Source organism: Lutra lutra, chromosome 8 (genome assembly GCF_902655055.1).
Source record: "Lutra lutra chromosome 8, mLutLut1.2, whole genome shotgun sequence".
Taxonomy (NCBI): Eukaryota; Metazoa; Chordata; class Mammalia; order Carnivora; family Mustelidae; genus Lutra; species Lutra lutra.
This window is the reverse complement of record NC_062285.1, coordinates 44113822-44139324: the sequence shown is the minus strand read 5'-3', so window position 1 is coordinate 44139324 and position 25503 is coordinate 44113822. Positions and strand designations below refer to the sequence as shown.

General features: G+C 40.8%; 1 protein-coding gene across 1 annotated transcript; it reads right to left on the bottom strand.

The window, feature by feature from the left end:
• Positions 1–2574: 2574 nt before the first annotated feature.
• KICS2 (KICSTOR subunit 2) lies at positions 2575–22203 on the bottom strand. The gene is made up of 3 exons (XM_047740730.1): positions 21713–22203; positions 15526–15811; positions 2575–3528 (listed from the first exon to the last, which is right to left on the bottom strand). The coding sequence occupies exons 1-3, from the start codon at positions 21945–21947 to the stop codon at positions 2712–2714; spliced, it is 1338 nt and encodes a 445-aa protein (XP_047596686.1). The 5' UTR covers positions 21948–22203; the 3' UTR covers positions 2575–2711.
• Positions 22204–25503: the final 3300 nt, after the last annotated feature.

The window sequence follows — 25503 nt, the reverse complement described above, 5'->3', positions numbered from 1 at the left end:
CCAAGCTCTAAATATACTATGATCTTTCCTATACTCACATACTTATGATAAAGTGTAATGTGTAAATGAGGCACGGTGAGAAGTGAACAGCAACTAATAATAAAATACAACAGTTATAACACTATACTGTAATTCCAGTTATGTGAGTATGGTCTGTCTCTCTCTGAAAATCTTACTGTAGGGTACTCTCCCTTCTCGGGACGACATGAGATGACAGCATGCTGACGCAGCGAGATAAAGGGACGTGAACGACGCAGGCATTGTGATGTAGCGAAACACTATGACTGACCTCCCGATAATTCGTCTGGAGGCAGAACCCCAGCTTTCAGCTTCCAGACTGTGGTGACCGCAGATAACTGAAACCAAGGTAAGCAAAATGGCAGATAAGGGGAGACGACTGTATGTTCACACACACACCCTAAAATGACATCATCAGATGCCAGGTTGGACCCAAGGGGACAGAGTTGTGAACGTTCACCCTGCATCCAAAGGGCATCCTGAAAGGAACCCTCCTTGATGGACATGTTGGCGATCTCAGTAAGCGTTGCCCACACTTCCGGTTACACGTAAAAACGCATCAAGTTGTGGTTTAGAAACAATTTCAAAGTAAACAGTCTGCAGATAATATGCGGATTTACTCTTCCATTTAGCAAAATACAGACTTTATGGATCATTTCTTTACTGATTTTAGAGAACAAATCTCAGCGTAGAATCACTTTGTTTCTTGGCTTGAACCAAAATATGTTTAAAAATAAATATACATTTCAAATATGTTCTAGACAAGGATTGGTTATTTAAATATTATATACAAGTTTTATTTACAATCTTCTTCCATGTTCCACTGAAGCATATTTCTTTTAGGTACATGGGAGACCACATCATTAAGGCTAATGGTTTTATCTAGGACAAAAAATAATACATGAACACCAAGGAGTACTTTTCAGCTTCTTGGCAAAGCGCAAAAGGGAAGAAAAACGATTTGACTTTTTAGTTCCAGTTGTTTTCAATTTTTTTTTTTTTTAAGATTTTATTTATTTATTTGACAGAGAGAGAGATCACAAGCAGGCAGAGAGGCAGGCAGAGAGAGAGGAGGAAGCAGGCTCCCTGCTGAGCAGAGAGCCCGATGCGGGGCTCGATCCCAGGACCCTGAGATCATGACCTGAGCCAAAGGCAGCGGCTTAACCCACTGAGCCACCCAGGTGCCCCTGTTTTCAATTTTTTATGTAAGTTCGATGTTGTTCAGATTTTTATGGAACCTGAGTGAATAAAAAAGAAAAAGAAATAGAAAATAGGCCAGTAGGTCCTTCCAGCACATAGTCCCGCCTGAGGTGGGCAGGCCTCCCGGTGCAGGCTGGGAGCAGCTCTGCCCAGTGCCAGCTCTCCTGCTGGGGCAGCCCGGGGAAACCTTGGCTCTGTGCGGTCATGAGAAACTGGATAAGCTGATCACATCGCATACAAGCACTGAAGGAACCAACAAATAGTAAAAACTCGGTGACTCTTTGTGGCTTATTTTTATTCTGAATCAATAACCTAGAAGTGAAGTTCCCCATAGCCCGTGAGGCCTTCACGGGTCCATCTACCTCCTGATGAACACCCACCAAAGGAAAGTGTTAAGGCAGCATGTGTTAAGATGTATCACTGCTTCTGAGGATAATCTGGAGGAGACAGTCTTGAAACCCAAGTTCAGAGATGCTTAAATTAAGTACTGAATGGATTACTCAACTATGAAGAGGTCTTTTGAATGCACAATTGATGTTTAGTAAGTACAAGGTATTGATACCAACATTCTGATATTAGAAAAGCAGACTAAGTTGCAAGAATGTCTATAAGTGGCTGAAAAAGGATGACTACATCCTTTTTCAGCCTAAGAATAAGCAGGGAGTGGAGCCAAACATGAACATACGTCTCAGCAGAAAGGTGAAAAACAGAAAGCCAAGTAGATGACATGGGGAGGAGTGAAGAAACCCCATGTTATGGCTTATGCTAACTTTCAAACAGAGTGAAAAAGTCGCTCTGATTTGTAAGCGTAAATGCAAATGCAGTTAGGTGTGTAGATCACCCCCAAAGAACCATGACTGTTAAAGTAGTCATGGGAGCCTTCTGAACAGTTAGAACTGATGCTATGCGACCATTCTGATTCACCTTCAATTTCCGTAACCGACAGAAATTTCTCACCAAGACACTGATTTTGGTATCCAAAATATTAATTAGTGGATGAGAAACATAAAACTAATTTCATGTTAACTTGCTAATTTATGAGATAGAAAACATCCAGTCCTTGATTCTGAAAAGGCCATTTAATATCTTATCCCATTTACTGGTCCTGCAAGGAGGAGAGAGGAGAAGGCATTTGGAATTGCATTAAAACAAAGTTTAGAACAATGTAAAACAGGTGGAAAGAAAAACCAAAGGCTAATAAATATTCAGTCTACGTGAAACACAGGAAAATAGGAGAAAATGCTGCAGGTCCTCTGCTGTACCACGGAGAGACACAGTAGCCATGATCATTTCCTAGATTACTCTTTGGATACTTAATTCAATTGGCCTTAATTGCTTAGAAAGTGTGCAACACAATTAGGGAGGATTTGTCTTTAATTTAGCTCTGAAAGAAGCATGAATGGATGGAAACTCTAATCACAGACCACAGCAGATCATTAGAGCAATTAGGAACACACCTTCCAGTCTTTCGAACCTTTCACACAAACCACCTGCTAGCCTTTGGAGCCAGGCTTCAGACTTGCAAAAACTTTGGGGTTCTTGAGGGCCAGTGAGAGCTCATTGAGGAAGGAAATAAAGTGGGAGTCTCTTTCAGATTTCTTTGATTCAAAGATGACGACAATTGTAAAGTGAGGTTCCGGGCGGGTTAGGAAGTAGGTGCTCTGAACTTTGTCATCATAGAAGTGGACCACCTTCTCCAAGCTGTTCAGTTCGGACATGCGGTCTGTCATGATCATGATGACATTGGGCCAGTGCATGACGGGCCTGTCGCTGGGCAGAGACACCACAGCTGGATACTGGTCCACACCCTTAGGGGCCTCTCTGTAGGAATGGGGGTGGTGATAGCCGTGACCCTGAAAGCTCTCAGAACCTCGGTTGTCAAAGATTAAGGACACATTGGCAGCGTCATACTTCCTGATGAAGCTGGAAATCTTTCCAAAAAAGTCTGGGTTGGCTTTTGCAGTCAACGTTTTCATTTCTGAAGCAGTCGTTTGCCGGCTCAGTGCCTCGTGAAAGTAAAAGCTAAACTTGGCAAGAAGCATGTTTTTGAGTTTCATCAGCCAGAGGAAAAGGTGTGGGGGCTGAACGGCCTTCTGAGATTGCCCTCCAAACAGATGTTTCTTGGTCTCCCGCTGCTTTTCAAAGATCTGGCCCCAAGTCTGCAGCTTGGTGTGAGCACTGTGCAAGTTCACCAGGGACGGGAGGAACTTCCACTCCGAGACCTGAGCCTGGGCCTTCAGGAGATGACTCAGGACGTCCACTTCCAGCTGGAAACTGCTTTCCAAAGGACTGAGGATGGGGTGGTGAAATCTAGAGGGGAAGGGAAATTAATAGAAATAAGTGGAAATGTTACTCCACGTGGAATTTTCAACCCTCAAAACAATACACTGTGGCCACACAAATAATACTACGTTTGGAATCAGGGAAAGGAATGACTGAAGGGCTCCATGTTGATTCATTGAAAAGCTGGTCTGGAGCGCCAGTCAGTTAAGCATCTGACTCTTGATCTCAGCTCGGTCTTGATCTCAGGGTCATGAGTTGAAGCCCCACAGTAGGCCCCATGTCCTGCGTGGATCACTCATTAATAAATTACTTATTTATTTATCTTAAAAAATAAACAATAGATTTAAAAATAAAAAGTTCTGACATAACTTCACCATCTCAGAATTATGTCAGCATCACATCTTCCTATGGAAATCGCCTGGTATTGAAACAAAAAATGAGAGCAGGGACTACCTTCCTTTCAAATACAAAGAAATTAAATTAGCTGTACTTTTTTCTGAACCTATTTTATTTATTCTGGAAATTGTAAAACTAACATAATCATCAAAACAAGGCATCCTTGGGGCGCCTGGGTGGCTCAGTGGGTTAAAGCCTCTGCCTTCGGCTCAGGTCATGATCTCAGGGTCCTGGGATCGAGTCCCGCATCGGGCTCTCTGCTCCGCGGGGAGCCTGCTTCCTCCTCTCTCTCTGCCTGCCTCTCTGCCTACTTGTGATTTCTGTCAAATAAATAAATAAATCTTAAAAAAAAAAATTAAAAAAAAAAAAAGGCATCCTTTTCCAAGATGTGGTCCTAAAGAGGCAGAGGGGAAAAAAAAAAAAGTCATTAAAAGCTCTCTTAAATGTGTATGGAACACATGTAAACTTACTTAACGTTCATTGTAAGTCCACAAGGTACTGTGGTAACTCCGTAAGGTAAGCCCTTATTCAATCCTAGTTTTTCAAATTTTCTTCATATTTAGTTGCACTTAAAAAAGAAAATGGGATGCGGGGGGGCCTGTGTGGCTCAGGCAGTTAAGCATCTGCCTTCGACTCAGATCATGATCCCAGGGTCCAGGGATTAAGCCCCACATCAAGCTCCTAGCTCAGCAGGGAGCCTGCTTCTCCCTCTGCCTGCTGTTCCCCCAGCTTGTGCTCTGTCTCTGTCAAATAAATAAATAAAACCTTAAAAAAAATGGGAGCTAAATAAAAAATATCTAACATTTCAACATTTATGTTTAAAATTAGATTATTACTCACTGAATTAACTTTATGACTCATGGATTGCTACCTGCTATCTGTAAAACATTTTTTTCGAATTCACTGCTAACAGTAGTATCGGGTAGTAGGAGGGGAGAGGATGTGGGAGTATCTCCCTTCCAGGAAGAAAAGGGAAAGGCCAAGTGCAGAGAACCTGAGGCAAGTGAGAGCACATTCTTTCTGGTGTTTCAGGTCTCCTCTTCAAAGTCATTTCCTTAGAGATGTCTTCTCTGTTCTCCAGACTGAGTCAGGTGACCATATCCTCTAATGTTTTTTTTTCCCAAGATTTTATTTATTTGTTTGATAGACAGAGATCACAAGTAGGCAGAGAGGCAGGCAGGGGCGGGGTGGGGGGGTGGGGGAAGCAGGCTCCCTGCTGAGCAGAGAGCCTGATGTGGAGCTTGATCCCAGGACCCTGAGATCATGACCTGAGCTGAAGGCAGAGGCTTAAGCCACTGAGCCACCCAGGCACCCCGAATCCTCTAGTTTCTTAATACCTGTTTTCCACTTGAGTAGTTTCATCACAGAATTTATGGGACATATGGTCTCCTTTGGTCTGAGCTCCTCCCTGAGGAGAAGGAAAAGCTGCTTACTCCCTTCGCTCCTTTATCTTTAGAACATATGGCACATACTAGAGATTCAGAGAGAGTCAGTAAACATGGCAACCAACTATTTAAGATTTGAATCCTACTTTCTGCCTCTGTTGTTTGTGATCTAAATGAAATTCTGTAACAATGGGTAAGGAGAGCCCTTGTATGGACCACTTAGAGCTTTCTTGCTTAGGCTGCTGCTTCTGAGAAATGCCGGGGCGGGGGTAGGGCGGTTTGAGTGTCTGCCTGGCCTGGTGCACCCTCCTTCTCAAGGAGCCAACACCAAGCCCTTATACTCTTCCCAAAGACCCAAAGCATCTGCAAGGGACCCTATTTTCAATATGTGGGCAAGAACTAGCATTTACTGAGCATATCTTATGCCCCAGGCACCATGGGAGATTATTTACAGGCCCGAACCCATGTAAGTTAATTGCTTCACTGTCAACAAGACAGAATCTTCTCATGTGGCTGTTCTGGCCCCAGCTGAAAAGGAAAAAGTTGGTTTATCAATGAAAAAGTTAAAAAAAAAATCATCGCAAATATAGCTGGAGTTAAAAAATCCATTTAAACATTAATTAGAGAGATTATTAAACATTAATTAGAGAGCCCATACTAAGTTAGATATTATAAGACAGAAACTCATTATCATGTGATAAGGATATAGTTACATGACCACACATTATTTTTTTCTATTACCAGCATTTTACCTTCAATATTCTTTAAGAGGGAAAGCTAAAACATGGGTGGAGGGTCTCAGTCTAATAATACATTCAAAGAATCAGAAAGATAGGGGTGCCCTTATGGCTCAGTCACTTAAGTGTTGAACTCTTGATTTCAGCTCAGGTCATGATCTCAGGGTCATGAGATAAAGCCCCACATCAGACTCTGTGCTCAGAAGAGAGTCTGCTTAAAGCTTCTCTCCCTCTATACCTCCCCCTACTCTCTCTCTTACACTCTCTGCTTCTCCAAAATAAATAAATAAATCTTTAAAAAAAATCAGAAAGATAAACTAAATTTCAAACTCTCTAGCTCATGTGCTGAGTTGATTAACTACTTTGGACCCTTCAAACATTACCCGCTTTGAAATAAACATTAAGAAAGTCTAATACAGGGACACCGGGGTGGCTCAGTTGGTTAAGCATCTGCCTTCAACTCAAGTTGTGATCCCAGGGTCCTGGATCCAGGCCCACATTGGGCTCCTTACTCAGCAGGGAGCCTGCTTCTCCCTTTCCCTCTGCCACTCCCCCTGCTCATGCTCACTCGCTCGCACGCTCTCTCTCTCTCTCTGACAAATAAATAAAATCTTTTAAAAAAGAGAAAAAGTCTAATACATATGTAATACATATGTACACACACAACTTCACTACAGCACGTTTCAACATCTTTGAATTGTCAGAAATGCTTCTACCTCCTTGGCCTTTAGGCCCTTTGACACTTAACGACCATAAAGCATCACAAGATTCTATAATAATGGGTATCAAGAAAATCTGCCAAGGAACTTGGAACACAGTAAGACTTTCAATAACAGGAAAACGGTATAAGATTGAAGAAAATTCTACCACAAATAACAATACTCTAAGTTATTTTTCTGCTTCACTGGAAATCATCATTTCTATCCAAGCTTCTTGAAAGAACATGAATTCTCTACAAATTTCCAGAAAGAATTCTGAACAAGCTCTTCCATAAACATATACCAAAAGTGTTTAAATGTTCAACATTTATTAGGATGAATGTGAATGCGAAGCTATTTTTCATCCTTAAGAAGAGCTAAAAATTCATGTTAATTTTATTCTGCCAAGACTCTGAGATTAGCATTATGATGTATCATTTCCCCATTTCCATTATGCTCTGTGCCTCATACCCATTTACAACTCACACTATAGGGGGATCTGTTAAATTGTTGTAATCCAAAAATACACACCTCAACTATGGCAGCAAGCTTGTAAGAGTCTGAATTCAGAATAAATTGACAACTATTTGCAGAGAACATCTGCTCTAAAAAAAAAAAAGCCAAAAGAAAGAAAGGGGTCTGGAGAGAGAGAGAGAACTCTCTTTCACAAATCTACATCAAGGAGTTCCTTCCAAAAAAATTATCCAGGTTCCATGCATGTGAGAAGTCAGATTAAAAAAACTGAAAACAAATATGTAGGGGCGCCTGGGTGGCTCAGTGGGTTAAGGCCTCTGCCTTCGGCTCAGGTCATGATTGCAGGGTCCTGGGATCGAGCCCCGATTCGGGCACTCTGCTCAGCGGGGAGCCTGCTTCCCTCTCTCTCTGCCTGCCTCTCTGCCTACTTGTGATCTCTGTCTGTCAAATAAATAAACAAAATATTAAAAAAAAAACCCAACTAAATATGTAGCACAACGTGAATGTACTAAATGCCACAGAACTATACACTTAAAACGGTATTTTTTTTTTTAAAGATTTTATTTATTTGACAGACAGAGTTCACAAGTAGGCAGAGAGGCAGGCAGAGAGAGGGAGGAGGAAGCAGGCTCCCCGCTGAGCAGAGAGCCTGATGTGGGGCTCGATCCCAGGACCCTGAGATCATGACCTGAGCCGAAGGCAGAAGCTTTAACCCACTGAGCCACCCAGGCACCCCCAAAACGGTATATTTTATGTTATGTATATTTTACTACAATAAAAAAAAAACCACTACAATAAAAAAAAAACCACTATAGTCTCTTCTCATTTAAAATTTTTACTAGTTTTTAGATACAAATACACTGAAGATATAAAGATGCATTAGCCAAAGGTTTGCCTTACAGAGACTTCCCAAGGTAGGAGGAGGTACTTATGATGGATACAAGTTGGAAGTTAACACATCTCTTATGGGAGGTGCAAAATAAAATAAGATTTTAGAAAAAGGAGCAATTTCTTTTGGTTGAAAGATTATGCTGGCCATAAGGGAGACAGAATTTGAATTGAGCCATACAACTTCAAAAGCAGCTAGGACTTGGCCATGTAAAGAGGAGAGCTTAAATTTCTGGCTGCATTTTCTTTTTTAATTTTTTAATTTTTTATTAACATATAATGTATTATTAGCCCCAGGGGTACAGTCTGTGAATCTCCAGGTTTACACACTTCACAGCACTCACCATAGCACATACCTTCCCCGACAGTCCATTCTGGCTGAATTCTTAATCACCCCTGATTCCAGACCCTCTGCCATGTGACTCTGCAGGTCTTCCCCTGAGATGAAGAGTACTTTCCCATGCCTGGACTACAGACTGGGTCATGTGACTCACTCTTGTCAAGAGGGTGTTAACAGATCTGATGCTGAAAATGAGCTTGGTTGGGCTTGTTCTTTTGGGCTTGGGCCAGAGCCACTGGGTGGCTGGCTCCCCACTAATCTTGGGCTCGGAAGGAACAGACCAAGCCCAGAGCTCACAGTACTAAGCCAAGCCCAGTGAGACCAAGAGTGTTAAGCAGAGGGACGCCTGGGTGGCTCAGTTGGTTGGACGACTGCCTTCGGCTCAGGTCATGATCCCGGGGTCCCGGGATCGAGTCCCACATCGGGCTCCCAGCTCCATGGGGAGTCTGCTTCTCCCTCTGACCTTCTCCTCGCTCATGCTCTCTCTCACTGTCTCTCTCTCAAATAAATAAATAAAATCTTTAAAAAAAAAAAAAAAAGAGTGTTAAGCAGAGCTACTCAGCTAAGCCAGGCCTGTCAGGCCAACTTCCAGTAGACTTGCAAGCCTGCACGCTCGGTGGTCTGTTATACAGAATGATTGTGGCAGGGGCGCTTGGGTGGCTCAGTGGGTTAAAGCCTCTACCTTAGGCTCAGGTCATGATCTCAGGGTCCTGGGATCAAGCCCCACATCGGGCTTTCTGCTCAAGGGGGAGCCTGCTTCCCCCACTCTCTCTGTCTCTGCCTGCCTCTCTGCCCACTTGTGATCTATCAAATACATAAGTAAAATCTTAAAAAAAAAAAAAAAAAAAGAATGATTGTGGCAACAGCAACTGACACATGATATGACAATGTGATGGGCTTCAGAACATACTACCCCAAAATATGGCATCTTATATACTGACTGTTTTAAGTTGAGTGAATTTAGAAATAAGTGTAGGAAAGATTTCCTGACCCTTCCCTGAATCAGGTCATAAAACCCTCAAGAGAAATGTGCCTTTCCCCCTACTCTAAGGAAGGAAGCATCCTTATCTCTAAACACAAGGGACACAGAAAGGAATCTGAAAAAACAGGCCTTGCTGCTTCCCCTAGCTTAGACACTTAGCTCAGACCTTTTTTCATCCTGGCACATTTTCCCACAACTCTTACATCTTCAAATGGACTCAGCTGAATTTTGTTTTTCAATAAAACCTACCATAAAAACACTATTTTATGAAGGCTTCCTTAACATGTAAAACTTAAATTAAATACACTGGTATGTTTTTCTCTTGGTAATTGGTCTTTTGTTAAAGCCTCCCCCCTCCCCATTGAGTTTAGAAGGGCAGAAGAAAAGGTATTTTTCCTCCCCTCCGAGTTCAAGGACATTCTAGGCAAAACAAATAATGAACCAAAGTAGGAAATGGCAAATACTATGGGGAACACATTAGATTATGAATTGTTTTTTTGGCTCTTGCTTAAAATCCTCAAAAATTTCTCTTTGAAGCCGCTTTCTTTTTACTAAGACTTTGGGTACAATTTAAAGCATTTGATGGGCCTTAGATAAATTTGAAAAGATGGGCTGGGGTAAGGCTGTTAAGATTCAGACATGCCGAATGCCTAGCGTAGACCGTGTCCCACAGAAATGGCAATCTGGTTGGTTTTGCTTAGGAAATTTTCAGTGGGCAGAAAGTCACCTTGTTGAACTATACACACACAACTAACAGTTAATTTCACTTATCATCACAAATCTTTTCTTGAACGAAAAAGGGCACAAGGCCTAAATAAATCACAGTTCTGCCCTTGGTGAGAATCCTGTCATCTGAAGTATTCAGATCAAAAAACTGTGCTCCCTAAAATGCAAACAGAAACTTAATGTAACTCAATTTTTAAAAGTGTTCTCTGGGATCCCTGGCTGGTTCAGTTGGTGGAGAGTGTAACTCTTGGTCTCAGGATTGTAAGTCTGAGCCTCACACTGGGTGTAGACATTACTTAAAAGTAAAATCTTTAAGGATGCCTGGGTGGCTCAGTGGGTTAAGCAGCTGCCTTCAGCTCAGGTCATGATCCCAGGGTCCTGGGATCAAGTCCCACATCTGGCTTCTTGCTCAGCGGGGAGTCTCCCTCTCCCTCTGCTTCCCCCTCTTCCTTTCTGCTTCCCCCTCTTCCTTTCTCCCTCTCTCTCTCTCCCCCTCTATTTCACGCATGCTCTCTCTCAAATAAGTAAAATCTTTTAAAATAAAAAAAGTAAAATCTTTAAAAACAAGTTCTTCAGGGGTAGCTGGGTGGCTCAGTGGGTTAAACCCTCTGCCTTCGGCTCAGGTCATGATCCCAGGGTCCTGGGATCGGGCCCCGCAACAGGCTCTCTGCTCGGCGGGAAGCCTGCTTCCCTCTCTCTCTCTCTGCCTGACTCTCTGCCTACTTGTGATCTCTGTCTGTCAAATAAATAAATAAAATCTTAAAAAAAAAACAAAAACCTCTGCCTTTGGCTCAGGTCATGATCTCACCTGGGATCGAGGCCAGTAGGGGGCCTGCTTCCCTTCCTCTCTCTCTGCCTACTTTTGATCTCTGTCATTCAAATAAATAAATAAAATCTTAAAAAAAAAAGTTCTTTAAAATCTATCTGTAAAGTCATGGTTACAGGATATAAGTCACTTAATGGTATATTATTGCCACCTGAGAGGGATTCTTTTTTTTTAAAGATTTATTTATTTGAGAGAGAGCGCGCACATGCTGGCACAGGGCAGGGAGGAGCAGAGGGAGGGGAAGAGTCTTAAGCAGTCTCCTGCTGAGCGCAGAGCCTGATGAGGGGCAGGGGCAATCTTACAGCCCAGTGGAGAGATCACTACTAGAGCTGAAACCAAGAGTCTGGTGCTTAACCTACTGCGCCACCCTGGCGCCCCCATCAAATGGATTTTTAAAAGCTGTCTGGAATGAATAAATACTTGCTTCTTTAAAAGAATTACTTCTTTAAAAGAATTACTAAGAATTACTCTCGACTTAGTAAATATTTTGCATTTATAACCCATCTTCCACCTTTGTTTAACTATGAAAAAGAAAAATTAACCAGAATCTTCTTTTATGCTCACTGTTCAAAAGAGGTAAGTAAATTAAAAATGAATTCTACAGAATCAAAAAATGTTCCATTGATGTTTTCTCTGGAAAGAAAACAAAACAAAAACAAAAACAACACACCAAGTTCTACCTCTCCTCAAAAGTATTCAAGGAATAGTAGATATCCTGATCCTGTATGAGCTAAATTCATATTTTTCCTTCTAAGGGCACACAGTGGAAACTGTAAAAATGATTAACATTAATTATTCGATTTGAAATGAAGCATCTCAATGACTGTGGTTCATAAGCAATAATTTATATTTGCTTAATAATAAGTTTGCCAAAGGAGGAAACCTTTAATACAGTTCTACTCTGAATACAACTGCCTTCCAAAGGAAAAAAACAAACGTGTTTCCCATTTCGTCTCTGAAAGCAGACTGGCCTTTGCAGTAATGCACACAGAATCTGCATCTCAAATCAGGGCTACTCCATGATATACATTATGCTTGTTAATTCTTTACTGCAAAAGCATTTTATCATTTGAAAGATGAACGACTTACGAGATAAAGAAGCATTCTGACATGGATCAGATATACTGGGGTGAATAAACATTTCCTGAAAGATAAACTGGGTCATTTGGGAAAAGGATTTACTCTTTCAATAGAAGAGAATACAAAATATGAATTACTTCTCTAGAACACTGGAACCATGAAAGAAACATGTTTGGTATAGCACAGATGCCAAATCAAAAGGTCTACAGAAAAGGAGAAGGAGAAAGAGGAGAAGGAGGAGGAGGAGAAGGTCTACAGAAAAAAGGATATTATGAAGAAGAAATAAAAAGGTCTATAGAAATAAAGGATATTATCCTGGCAAAAGGAAAGTATGTTAATTTATACCTAAAATAATTCCACCTTCTCCCCCCAAAATCAACATATTATACAGAATTTCAACTTTTCAGAATTTTTTAACTAAGGAATTTATGTTGTTCAAATTAACCTCAGGTTTCTAATTAAGATAATTTTTAGCGTTGGATGTATCTATAATCTGTAATTCCCTTTAATTAGATAAAGGCAGCATGGGTGGAGAATACAGACAGATGAAAATACCTTGACCTTGGGTGATACTGCCCCCCGGCTCCATCAATTCCATCAGTGTCCACTCAGTACCTGGTATAGCCAAGTACTGCCCTAAAAGCTTCAAGAATGAAAACTGGGCTTTTGCAGAAAATGGAAGAAATTCTCAAAGGTCTGGGAAGTGGGATGTTTCAAAGAAGGTGCAAATAGGATAGATCACAAACCTAATCAAATGAAAATAGTTAAATGGTAATAATCATTCCTATAAGACATATACATGCACGTGCATACACACAGTTAAGGTTCAATACCTAGTATATCCCAGTGTTGGTATCTTTCTTTTATTTATCAAAACAATTTTTTTTCATGGAGACTATTTTCAATATCAAAGGGAACTTTTATTTTATTTTATTTATTTTTTAAAGATTTTATTTATTTATTTAACAGAGAGATACACAGCGAGAGAGGGAACACAAGCCGGGAGAGTGGGAGAGGGAGAAGCACGCTTCCCGCTGAGCAGGGAGCCCGATGCGGGGCTTGATCCCAGGGCCCCAGGATCATGACCTGAGCTGAAGGCAGAAGCCCAACAACTGAGCCACCCAGGCGCCCCGGAACTTTTAAAACATACAGGTTTCTGCGCACCCAATTGAGAATCACTAACTCTTAACCCTCAGGGAAGGAGGGCAGGGTGACAAGGGGCAGGTTTGGTTCTTTAAGTTTCCCAAACCATTCAGCAAATTACTGTCAAGTTAGTATTTGGGAATCACCACATGAGATTCTCTGTAAGAATCATATCTCCAACAGTATTTTTGTTTTTGCATTTCAAAAAATTATTTTATTAAAAAAAAAGTACCAATTAGGTTTGAGGAAGAAATAAAATAGTTCCAAACACAGAAAATTTGTTAACATGGAAAATTTGTTTTAAAAGAAGAAAACGTGTATATTCATATGCACAGACTATCTCTCAAGAATGATAGGAAGAACTTGCTAAAACAACATTCACTGGGATGCCTGGGTGGCTCAGTCGGTTAAGCATCCACATTCAGCTCAGGTCATGATCCTAGGGTCCTAGGATCGAGTCCCTCATTGGGCTATTCTCCCTGCTTGTTCTCTCTCTCTCTCTGTTAAATAAATCTTAAAAAAAAAACCCAACATTCACTGCCTCTTAGGAAAGGAATTAGGTAGATGAAGAAAAGGAGCACTTTTCACTATGTATTATTTCATACTTTATAAATTTTGAGCCATATTAATGTATTACCCAGTAAAAATAGATAAAACAAAAATCCAAAATATATCATAAAAACAGAAAATATATGACAATAAAAAATAATACAGAGGACTTTTTGGAGACAATTGGGGAAATCTAAATACTATTTACTGCTGATAGTAGAAAAAAAATATTAGTGCTAAATTTCCTGAGTAGGAAACTATGCTACAGTTTTTTTTAATTCTTAGAAGATACAATCCAAGTATTTGGGCATAGAGTGTCATGATGTTTGCATCTAACTTCCAAACAATTCGGGGGGGGGATAAAATTATATACAGAGAGAAAGAGAGCAAACATAGCAACATTTAATAATATGAGTCCAGGGGAAGGATGTTTGTGTGTTCCTTGCACAGCTTTCTTTTTTCATGAAAGCTTTACTACTTAACTCGTATACATAAAGTATACTTTTTACCATAGTAAAAAATGGCTTTAGTATAGTCAGAGTTGTGCAACCATCACCATTATCTAATTTGAGCATAGTTCCATGACCCCCCCAAAAAGGAACCCTATACCCATGAACAGTCACTTCCCCACTCTCACCTTCCCCCTTAATTCCTGACAAAAATTTTCTGAATCTGTAATTTATAATCTATTTTCTGTGTTTATTTATGACTTTGCCTATTCTGGACATTTCCTGTAACTGGAATGACAGAATATGATATCTTTTGTAACTGGTCCATGCATGTTGTAGCCTGTATCCATACTTCATTCCTTTCTACAGCTGAATAATAACCCACAGTACTTCTCAAATTCCTTGCGTACTATTTTTTGGTTCAGGCACTGAGGAATACATAAGAGCTAGGCTCATTTTTTTTCAAGTAAAAGTAGCAATTTCCTTCAAATACAAATTTTCCAGCTAATCGACATCTTTAAAAAAAAATTAAATTGGCTACAAATAGCCTTTTGATTGTTACAAAAAAGTTAAGTATGCTCTCCTCAAAAACACAGATACCTGTCTCCACTGAGAAAGTTTAAAACAAAACCAGAACTATGCCACAGACGCTGAAAGCAATTATGAAGAAGTTCCAACCCATGGTAAGTAATCTGAGGACTAAGTGGGTAACTCACCAAGGTGATTACTTTGAAAGGGACATTGATTTGAATAATGGTTTAGTAAAAAAAACAAAAAAAAACCCCCACGTTATTTTATATACAATGCTCCCCTTTGTGCGAACTCTTTCATAAGCAGCAAAATCAGTTATAATACATCTTTTAAGGATGACTTCATTCTTGGTCTTTGGCCATTGCTTAAAGTAGTATCTACCCAGCATGGTGTTAATGAAGCGCAAAGAAGGGAACTAATGTTCACCTGTTACTTAATTAATATGTATAAAATGTAAAATGATAGGGCGCCTGGGTGGCTCCGTGGGTTAGAGCCTCTGCCTTCGGCTCAGGTCATGATCCTGGGGTCCTGGGATCGAGCCCCGCATCAGACTTTCTGCTCAGCAGGGAGCTGCTTCCCTTCTTCTCTTTCTCTGCCTACCTCTCTGCCTACTTGTGATCTCTGTCAAATAAATAAATTAAATCTTTTAAAAAAAAAAGTAAAATGACTATTTCTTCCCTTTGCAGTCATTTCATCATAGATTTTCTTTATAAGAGTGCGGGGAGGGAGCTCGTGTGTGTGTGTGTGTGTGTGTGTGTGTGTGTGTGTGTGAGAGAGAGAGACTGCTCTGTGTGTCCCTTCCTCCCTCACCTACACTCACCTGGAGCTGTACTTCTTGAGGATGGTGTCTAAGAGGCCAACAAGCTCCTCAGCGTTGATGAACTTCTGTGTGCTGAGGGTGTACATCTTCTCATAGAAGTCTGCAATCTCCATCCGGGCCTGAACGAAGAAGCAGAGCTGCTCTGACAGGTGGGAAAGTAGTTCCTCCACATGGGGGGCTGTCCCACCAAGGGCACCCCGGCCAGTCACCACCTTCTTGAGCTCATTGTGCAGGGACGTGTAGATGGTTCGGATGGAATCCTTCCGGCTGAAGAAGGACTGGCCCCCTGGGAGGCAAATGACATTAGCACATGACAAGTGAGGAAGAGACCCCAGAAGGACCAAACATCTCCCAGCATCCAAAAAGGAAGGAGTGGAGTCTGTTGAGCTCAGGGAGTTAATATCATCTACCACATTCTCTGACTCCTGTGATTGGAATTTAAATATTTTGTGATTCATAATTTCACAGAGGAATAAGAAATGAATGTCTGGTGCAACTCATTAGTGTAACAACAGACCTGTGTATGATTTCCTTACCCAAGTATCAACTCTCCCTTATCTCATTTCAATGAGGATTCATATTTATTTCAGAGATTAATTGACCTAGCAGGTACCATCTACCTGGAGCTAAATAGCTCTCCTTCCCCAGACATGTATTTAAAACAAAAGAGAATACCTAATTGGAAAACACTGTTGTTATTCCTGATAAATCAGAAAATATTATTTCTGCATTAGAGTTGCATTTTCCTTTGAATCTTATAAGCCATACCAGAAAATGGAAAATATACATACATGTATTTCCCTTCACAAGAACACAGACTACTGGGATCCCAGCAGAAAAAAGGTAATCTGTAGTACTTTTTTTTTTCTTTCTGTCTTTAAGTTAGCTCTAAACCCAACATGGGGCTTGAACTCACAACCCTGAGATCAAGAATTGCATGCTCCTCTGAATGAGCCAGCCAGGCACCCAGAAATCTTTAATACTCTTGACAAGGCTGACACTATAGGTTATAACAAAGCAAGCACCACTTTGTGAATGATTAAGAGCAGGAAGCAATTATAATAACTGTTGCTGTAACTCAGGGGTTCCAAAGGTAATCAGGAAAAAATAAAATAAAAAAGACCAAATACATCCCTTTCAACAGTTAAAAAGGATCAAGTGGCAGAGACATCATTTTCTTGCTTTGTATTAATACATGATCAACTCTATTTCTAATAATTATATAGCCAGGTTCGTACATGTTTTCTTAAGCAATTCTGCACCCCACTAAAGAAAGGGTCACAGGCAAGACATTAGAAGAATGAAAAGAAACAGGGCAGGTTTAAAACAGTAATTCTTAGAGATATATAAATTAGAAATATATAAATAAAAATATTTATATAGAAATATATGTTATATATATTTATCTAATATTATCTAGTATCTAATATTTATATATTAGAAATATATAAGTAAAAACCTAAGAGATGGATGACAGTTTAAAATTTCTCTTGATATACACAGGATGCTTTCATGAATAAATTTATTACTATTCTAAACACATCAAGGCATTTGTAAAATATCCCCTTAACAAATGAATCATTTCACAATGTTCTTTCTAGTTCACGGCCCAGTTTGTATTTCAAACTTTCCTACTACTGTGACCACCTTGTCTACCCAGGGCTTTCTAGGTTTTAGCACTGAAAACCTGGCATCTTGGAAAACCAGACTTAGTCCCATGTTCTGGGAACGCCCCCAGCACCGGGCAAACCTAGAAGGCTGGTCACCCTACTTACTACTTATTCCACAAAGTGTTATTACTTTAAAAATGTTTACTTCAACATACTGCCTAAACAAAGTAACCTGCATTCAAATCATTTCTCCTACTAAGAGCCGCAAAAGCCATGTGGTGCAGCTGGATTGACCCCAGCAGTCACATCCCACCCAGGACTGTACCCTGAAGGGTTTGCCCTCCCTCCCTATCTTCAGTCTAACCTTACAGATTTTGTGGGGCAACAGTATGGAATAAATAGACCTCTGTGCCCAAGTTTAGGAAAAAATTCTCTTAGGTAGGTAACAAGACGAGAGTACCATGCAAAATCTATGGGGCGCCTGGCTGGCTCAGTCAGCAGAGTATGCAACTCTTAATCTCAGAGTTGTGAGTTTGAGCCACACATTGGGTGTACAGATTACTTAAAAAATAAAATCTTAAAAAAAACAAAAACAAACAAACAAAAAACAACAACCCAAAAACCTAAAAGGTCTGGAAGTCTGACCAACTTAGTTCCAAATTCCAGCTTCTGAACTTAGAAGCTGTGGAATGTGCCAATGACTTAGCCACTCTGAGCCTTAGTTGTTTTTAACATGAAACAAGTAATAGAGCCAAGAAGACAAAATAAAATACCATTTGGTATGTAATGTGCCTGGAGCAAAGTGAGTATTCCATCACTAATCCCTTTTCCTTCCATTTATAACTGATGTAAGAAAATTCTAACTACTACTAATTGGACTTCTAAAACTCTATGGTAAATTGGGAGCTTCATGTACTGTAAAAAAGAATAGCTACCTACTTCATAGATAGCTAGCTAGGTGACCTCAACCGTGTACTCACCTCTGCTGTTAATAGGGTGGCCTTGGTGACAATTTTAACTCTGGGTGAAAAAGGAATACCTTTCCATCAGATAACCCTTATTTGAGGGAGTGGAAACACAAAGAATACCCTGAAAAGCTTATCAGTAAACATCGATCACTAGTAGTGAAACCAAGTGACACTACGAGGATGGGAGAGACCACTGATGAATTTCTTCTAACAGGTCTCTTTTCTCAAAGCTCTGAGGAGCACAGTCCTACTTGTTGACTACCCTGGTTAGGAATATCCAATGGAGACTGGCTTTCCTTCTTACTGGGAAATAAGGAAGCAGAAACACCAGACATCTCCCTCTTTACAATTTTATGGATTTATAAAGTACGATTATTTTGAATTATTTCCAGAAGGTTCTATGTATTGAATCCTCATTATTTCTCAAGATTTCAGGAGTCCATCTCACATAATGAAATTTCAAGTAATAAGTATACTAAAGGAGTATGTAAAATGTCTAATTGAGTATTTTATCCCACAACTTATTGTTAATGATAATTTATAAACACCAGTTCTCAAGTCATTTTCTACTATGCTAAATTCTAGCAACCAGAGATTGAGAAAACTTTCCAATAATTAAACAAGAAGGGAGAAAGTATGACCTAAAAACCTCCAAAAGCATTGAGATGGCATATTTTTATCACTGATCCTTCCCCAAACAGGTATATTCTCCCCTCAAAGGAAAGAGAGAGCTCTAAGAAAAGGGGCCCACCCAGAGTTTTTCTGAACTGAGGCAATACAGGAGCAGAAGGCTCCCTGTCAGGTCTGTCCTTTGCCTAAAGTGTTTGCCCATACAGGCATCTATAATCAGGATTCACTGCCAAGGTCTCTGATCAACAACCAGTTACAAGAGTGAGTCAGAAAGACTCACTTTCTTGGGCCATGTTTTAAATGTTTAAAAATACACATAAAACTTTTTGTTTTGCTTAAAAAAAAAATACATTCTAGGGGCGCCTGGGTGGCTCAGTGGGTTAAGCCGCTGCCTTCGGCTCAGGTCATGATCTCAGGGTCCTGGGATCGAGCCCCGCATCAGGCTCTCTGCTCAACAGGGAGCCTGCTTCCTCCTCTCTCTCTACCTGCCTCTCTGCCTGCTTGTGATCTCTGACTGTCAAATAAATAAAGAAAATCTTTTAAAAATAAATAAATAAATAAATAAATAAAATCTTAAAAAAAATACATTCTAATTAGCAAAGTATTTGAAGAATGTGGAAATGTCTTAAGTGGCAACACAAAAATTTTTTCACAAGTTTTCAATAAAAAAGTCACAAAGTCATAAGCATGTTAATATCACAAACATTCCAGTATCAAAAAACTGTAAGATGCAAAGTTAAAATCTGGAACCTACATTTACTATACATGTGAATAAGTTAATGAGGCATTAAACATGCCATGCTTAGGAACATTCACTTAGAAGTCACAGATCACCTGGGAACAGAACCATGCCTGGGCATGTTTCATAGTATAAATTGCTCCTGGGTCAATTTCAAGGTGCAGCCTTCAGGCTCATCCATGCAACCTGGGGGTCTATGCAGAACTAATGACTTTACATAATGAGGGCTAGTGCTCGCTTCGGCAGCAAGAGAGGCCATTTCACAGAACCCAAGGCAGAGACAGTGATGATCTCACATGTGCTCTTACACACAGGGCAGTTCTGTTTACCTGAAACCAGACACATACACCTTAAACTGGCATAGCAGATTTTTAAATTGGGGTCCATCAATAGGCTTTAGGAAATCCAGCTGAACCCTCGCAGATTAAATGCAAAATTGTATTTCCCATATATATTCCATATATGTCCATGGGCTTCATCAAATTCTCATACATAAGCTTAAACAAACTTAAGATCATGGGACGGGGACCAATCACCATTCTTCATGAGGTGACGGGATCTAAAAACAACTAAAACTGCCAGAAAATTACCCACCTTCAATTTTACAGCTAGAATTCTCCCCATCTCCAAATACAGCTGGCCCCTGAACAATGCCAGGAGTGGTGGAGGGGGTGTTAGGGAGCTGACCTACCCCAGCAGTCAAAAATCCGAGTACAACTTTCGACTCCCCCAAAACTTAATTACTAATAGCTTATTGTCAACCTGAGGCCTTACTGATAACATAAACAATAGATTAACACATACGCTATATGTTATATGTATTGTATATTATATTCTTATAGTAAGGTAAGCTAGAGAAAAGAAAATGTTAAGATAATCATGAAGGATAAAAAATACATTTACTGTACTGTACTGTATTTATAAAAAAAATCCGTGTATTAGTGGATCCATAAAATTCAAACCCCTATCGTTCAAGTGTCAACTGTATACACAACGTATTTTTAAATTATAATACAGCAATTTTTAAGAATAAATCATACGTATAAAAACACAATCTGACAGTTCAAAGGCAGGTATTCTGGTTTGAGACCTGTCACCTACCCACACAAGTGCGCATAAACAATTTGCTTATCTGTAGAAAGGGGAATAATAACATTTCAACACCAATTGCAAATTTGTGAGAACTGCCACTGTAAAAAGGGGTGGAAAAAATACTGTCTAAGCACTTTGCCGGTAAGTCAACGTACTAAACAAATTATTTAAACAGCTAAGGCAGAAGTTAAGATTTCAGAAAGCCCTGCCCTTTGGGTGTTTACTGAAAGCAGTATGCACATGGCCACCTTCAGGCCATAAAAAGAAATGGGGCCCTAAAAATCAAAATGGAATCTGCACTCAACTTTACCTTTCTATTCTTTATTGCATATATGTGTTCTTCATTCATCCCAGATTCTGTGCTTCTGATAATTAAAGGGTCTAAAAATGGGCCAAAATACTAACTTTGAAAGCTCTGGGATTCGTATTGATTGTTGGTAATTGTAAGTAGTAATACTTTATATGCATACCCTTGGCTTTCACATATTTTATTTCCTTCTGATCTCATACTAATTGTTTCTACTAGTGAAAATTGGTTGAATCAGCTCTTGCATCTTATTTTCAGGGCCAAGATTTATGATGGAATGATAGGAGTGTTTACCATTTTCCCCTTAAGTCCCCTCTTACTAGTGTTAGGCATATTTCTTGCCTTTCCAGTATTCATTTATTTCCTCATCCATTAAATATTTATTGACTGCCTAGAAGGGGTAGGACTCTATCTGTAACTCGCAGGGGCCTTAACTTCAAGAGGCCAGACAAAAGTGTTCATTAATTCTAACTAGGTTGTATTGCCAAGTTTTTGCTCTTCTGGCCACAGTTGTCACTGGTCAGAAGAGCGAAGACACACAGTCTGCTTAACTTTTCATTTATGGCACCAATCCATGCACTGAGCAAAATGGATACACCCTTCGATTTGAGACACAGCCTTGAAAAGAGCATCCAACCCGGCGGCCAATCTATCAGCAGCAGAGGCCGGTGGGCGGGGTTTGTGGAAGCCGAGGGGAGGAAGGGAACGGTGGGAGGAGATCTGGGAGTGCCAAGTTGAGCCTGAGGCTAGGAGTGAGACCGGGAACCCAAGCCACGGCCGAACGGGGAATATACCCCCTTTCCTTCCTCCTCAAAGGGCACTGGGGGCGGGGCGGAGGTACCTAGTTTTTGCCCCAGGTAGGCGAGGCTGTGATAGACCTTCTCGGCCGCGGCCAGGTGGGCCAAGGCCGCCAGCAGCGACAGCCAGCTGCCCCCCGCGCTCTTGTTGGCCTCTCGTTCCTTGTCCACATTGTCCTTGGCCTTGTCGTAAGAGAAGATACCCAGGTGAGAGAAGAACGTCTCCAGCACCGCCTGTTCCACCGGGACCGGGGCGGCCAGCGGGATAGACTCCCCCATGCGAGCCGCGATCCAGCTCCACCCACGTGGCTCTCCTCTCCCTCGCACTTCCGGGTTCTCAGGGAACGTGCGCACCAGCGTGCGTGCGCGTGACCGCCGCAAGCGACGGGCTCGTGAGCGCGCCGCTGCCTGGACCGCGCCGGGGCCTTAGAGAGGAGGCCCGTAAGGGCCGAGGAAGGAGGGAAGTGGCCCGTTTTCAGCTCCGGAGCGGCTTCGGCTCTTCGGTTCCCGCAGCGCTGACCATTCGGACCTTTGGGGCAGAATGCAAGACCGTCAACTCGCAGCTCCTCGGACCTGACTGCGTTCTGAGGTGAGCTTAGAGGCCCCTCCCTGTAAGACTGCGTCAGTGCTGGTGACGTCACGCTTACATGACGTCAGTAGTTCGTGCTCTGACCTCCGGCCTGGGTTTGCCTTAAGCCTGCCTTGGGCCTCCGGGGCGCTGAGCGGTGAAACTAGTGGCTGGAATTGTGCCCTTTCACAAGGAATCAGTTCTGATAGCTTTTAAACTAACACAGGTGAGTGGATTATACTACCTGATACTGGTAAAGGTTTATATCTTATCCCCATGTCTGATTTTCACGCAGTCACACACTTTGCATTTATTCGCACCTGTATCCTATGCAAAGCATCTCACGTTCGCGCTAAGGAAACCGCTTCCAAGCAGAGCTCTTCAGCTTAGCCATGCTACCCAAACTACGTTAGGGTTCCTTAAAAAGTTCTACAGAGAAGGATCAATTTTAGTATATGTGCTGCCGAAGCGAGCACCGAAGAATGTTAAATTAATGTAAATTCTGTTAAAGGTTCTGAACTGATGCACTGTCGTTCAAATTAATTACAAATTCCTTTGACATTTAAGAAGCACCATAAAGCCAGCTCATAGTTGTGTCTACTATTCTGAAACTCTGCCCACTACCTGCTCAGTTAGTTTTTTCTTTTCTCCTTTTTTGTGTGTGATTATTTTACACTAGTCACACTATTTAATCATGGATATTCGCATGTCTCTTTGCCCAATGGTGAACTCCCTAAGGCAGAATCTAGGGTTCACTCACCTTTATAATCTTTTCATAAGGGGTAGCACAATAATGTTTGTTGAAATGAAGGAACTGTGTGTTTTCAATTTTTTTGCCAAGCTAGACCTGTTTTGCCATCACTACCTTTTAATGCAAATCCAGTAATCAAATTTTAATAACTGTATAAATATAATTTATACAAAAATAAAAATATAATTGGATAAAATAAAAAACATAATTGGATAAAATCAACCCTGTTAACTGTGATACAAGAGAAAATTTTATGTTATGAAGGTGAAAAAGGAAGCAGCATTCATATCTTTTTGGAAGAATCAGGGAGGCTTCCAGAGGAGAATGTGATGGTTTTTAATGAATGAGTAGAAGTTAGTAATTAAAAAAAAAATGTAGTATGGGGGCCCCTGAGTGACTCAGTTAAACCATACTTGATTTTGGCTCAGGTCATGATCTCAGGGTTGTGAGACAAGCCCCTTAGTGGGCTCTGTGCTCAGCAGGGAGTCTACTGGATTCTCTCTCTCTCTCTGTCTCTCTGCCTCTCTCCCCGCTGTCTCTCTCATAAATAAATAATCTTTTTTTTTTTTAAAAGCATAGTACTAACATTGAAACCAACAGACAATGAGAAAGGATTATAAAGCTCACAACCATACCCAAGTAACATAAGAATTACTAAGATAATAAAGGTGGCATCATAAATCAGTGGGCAAAGACAAACTTAATAGTGAAGGAGACGTGATTATGGGGGGAAAAAGTCCTATGTCCTGCCACAAAATACAACTACATGTGTAAAAAATAAAACTGTAAACTAGGAAACAAATGCAAGTGAAAATTTAATTGATCCAGGGATAGGAAAGAGCCTTTTAATTATGAAAGGGTTGGAAGAAAGTACAAAGGAAGAGGTTGACTTGACTATAAAAATGTCAAGAAAACACAGTGCCAGCATTGTAACATATGTCAGACAGAACTTTAAGGTGCTTAACATTTTAAGACCTGGTAATCCTAGAAATGCAGATTAAACTTCTATTTTTCACCTATCAGGTTTTTTTGAAAACTTTTAAGTGCTGGTGGATAAACATCTGCAGTGAGTTTTTTCTTAAACATTGCAGATGGAGTGTAACTTAGTATGACCTTTCTGGTCATAAAAACATTGCATAAAAAATTGCAAAACATTTGGCAATATACATTTAAGTTAAGTGAGAGTATATGTGTACAGTGTCTAGAACACCAAGACAATACTTGTTTAGTTTTCGTGCCTGTCATTATTTTTAGTATTGTTTTTATTATCAATAACATTATCATACCTTTTAATCAGCACAGTGCCTAGAATAATACCTTAACTTAGTGGATGTTCATTAAATATTTGATTGGCTAATTGTCCTTGTCACATAAGATTTTTTTTCAAAGATTTTATTTATTTATTCGGCAGAGATCATAGGCAGGCAGAGAGAGAAAGGGGGAAACAGGCTCCCCACTGAGCAGAGAGCCCGATGCGGGGCTCGATCCCAGGACCCTGAGATCATGACCTGAGCTGAAGGCAGAGGCTTTAACTCAGTGAGCCACCCAGGCGCCCCGTCACATAAGAATGTTATAGGAGGGTGCCTGGGTGGCTCAGTGGGTTAAGCCTCTGCCTTCGGCTCAGGACATGATCTCAGAGTCCTGGGATGGAGCCCCGCATCGGGCTCTCTGCTCAGCGGGGAGCCTGCTTCCCCCTCTCTCTCTGCCTGCCTCTGCCTACTTGTGACCTCTCTCTCTGTCAAATAAATAAAATCTTTAAAAAAAAAAAGAATTTTATAGGAAAATACATAGAGTTAATGACATGTCAACCTGTTAAAAATTAAAGCTATAAAGAAGTTAACTGGAATGATCATGTGGTTCAGCCTATAAGCAGGATACTTTGTACAGACAACTGTTATGGATGATATGTTAGCTATCTTTTGCTGCATATCAAATAACCCAGAAGTACACACCAAGCGGGCTAGGTGGGTTTAATCGGTAGAGCATGTGATTTTTGATCTTGGGGTGATGAGTTCAGACCCCACATTGGGGTAGAGTTTACTTTAAAAAAAAAAAAAGGGGCACCTGGGTGGCTCAGTGGGTTAAGCCGCTGCCTTCGGCTCAGGTCATGATCTCAGGGTCCTGAGATCGAGTCCCACATCGGGCTCTCTGCTCAGCAGGAAGCCTGCTTCCCTCTCTCTCTCTGCCTGCCTCTCTGTCTACTTGTGATCTCTGTCTGTCAAATAAATAAATAAAATCTTTAAAAATATATATTAAAAAAAAAAAAGTATTTGGGTGGCTCAGTTGGCTAAATGTGTACCTTCAGCTCAGGTCATGATCTCAGGGTCCTAGAATTGAGCCCACATCTGGCTCTGCGCTCAGAGGGGAGTCTTTCCCTCTCCTTTTCCCCCTTCCCTCTGCTCATGCTCTCTCTCAAATAAATAAGGTCTTTAAAAAAAAAAAAAAGTATTTGGGGAGCCTGACTGGCTCAGTCAGTAGAGCCTGCTGCATGAGTTTGAGCCCCACATTGGGCTTGG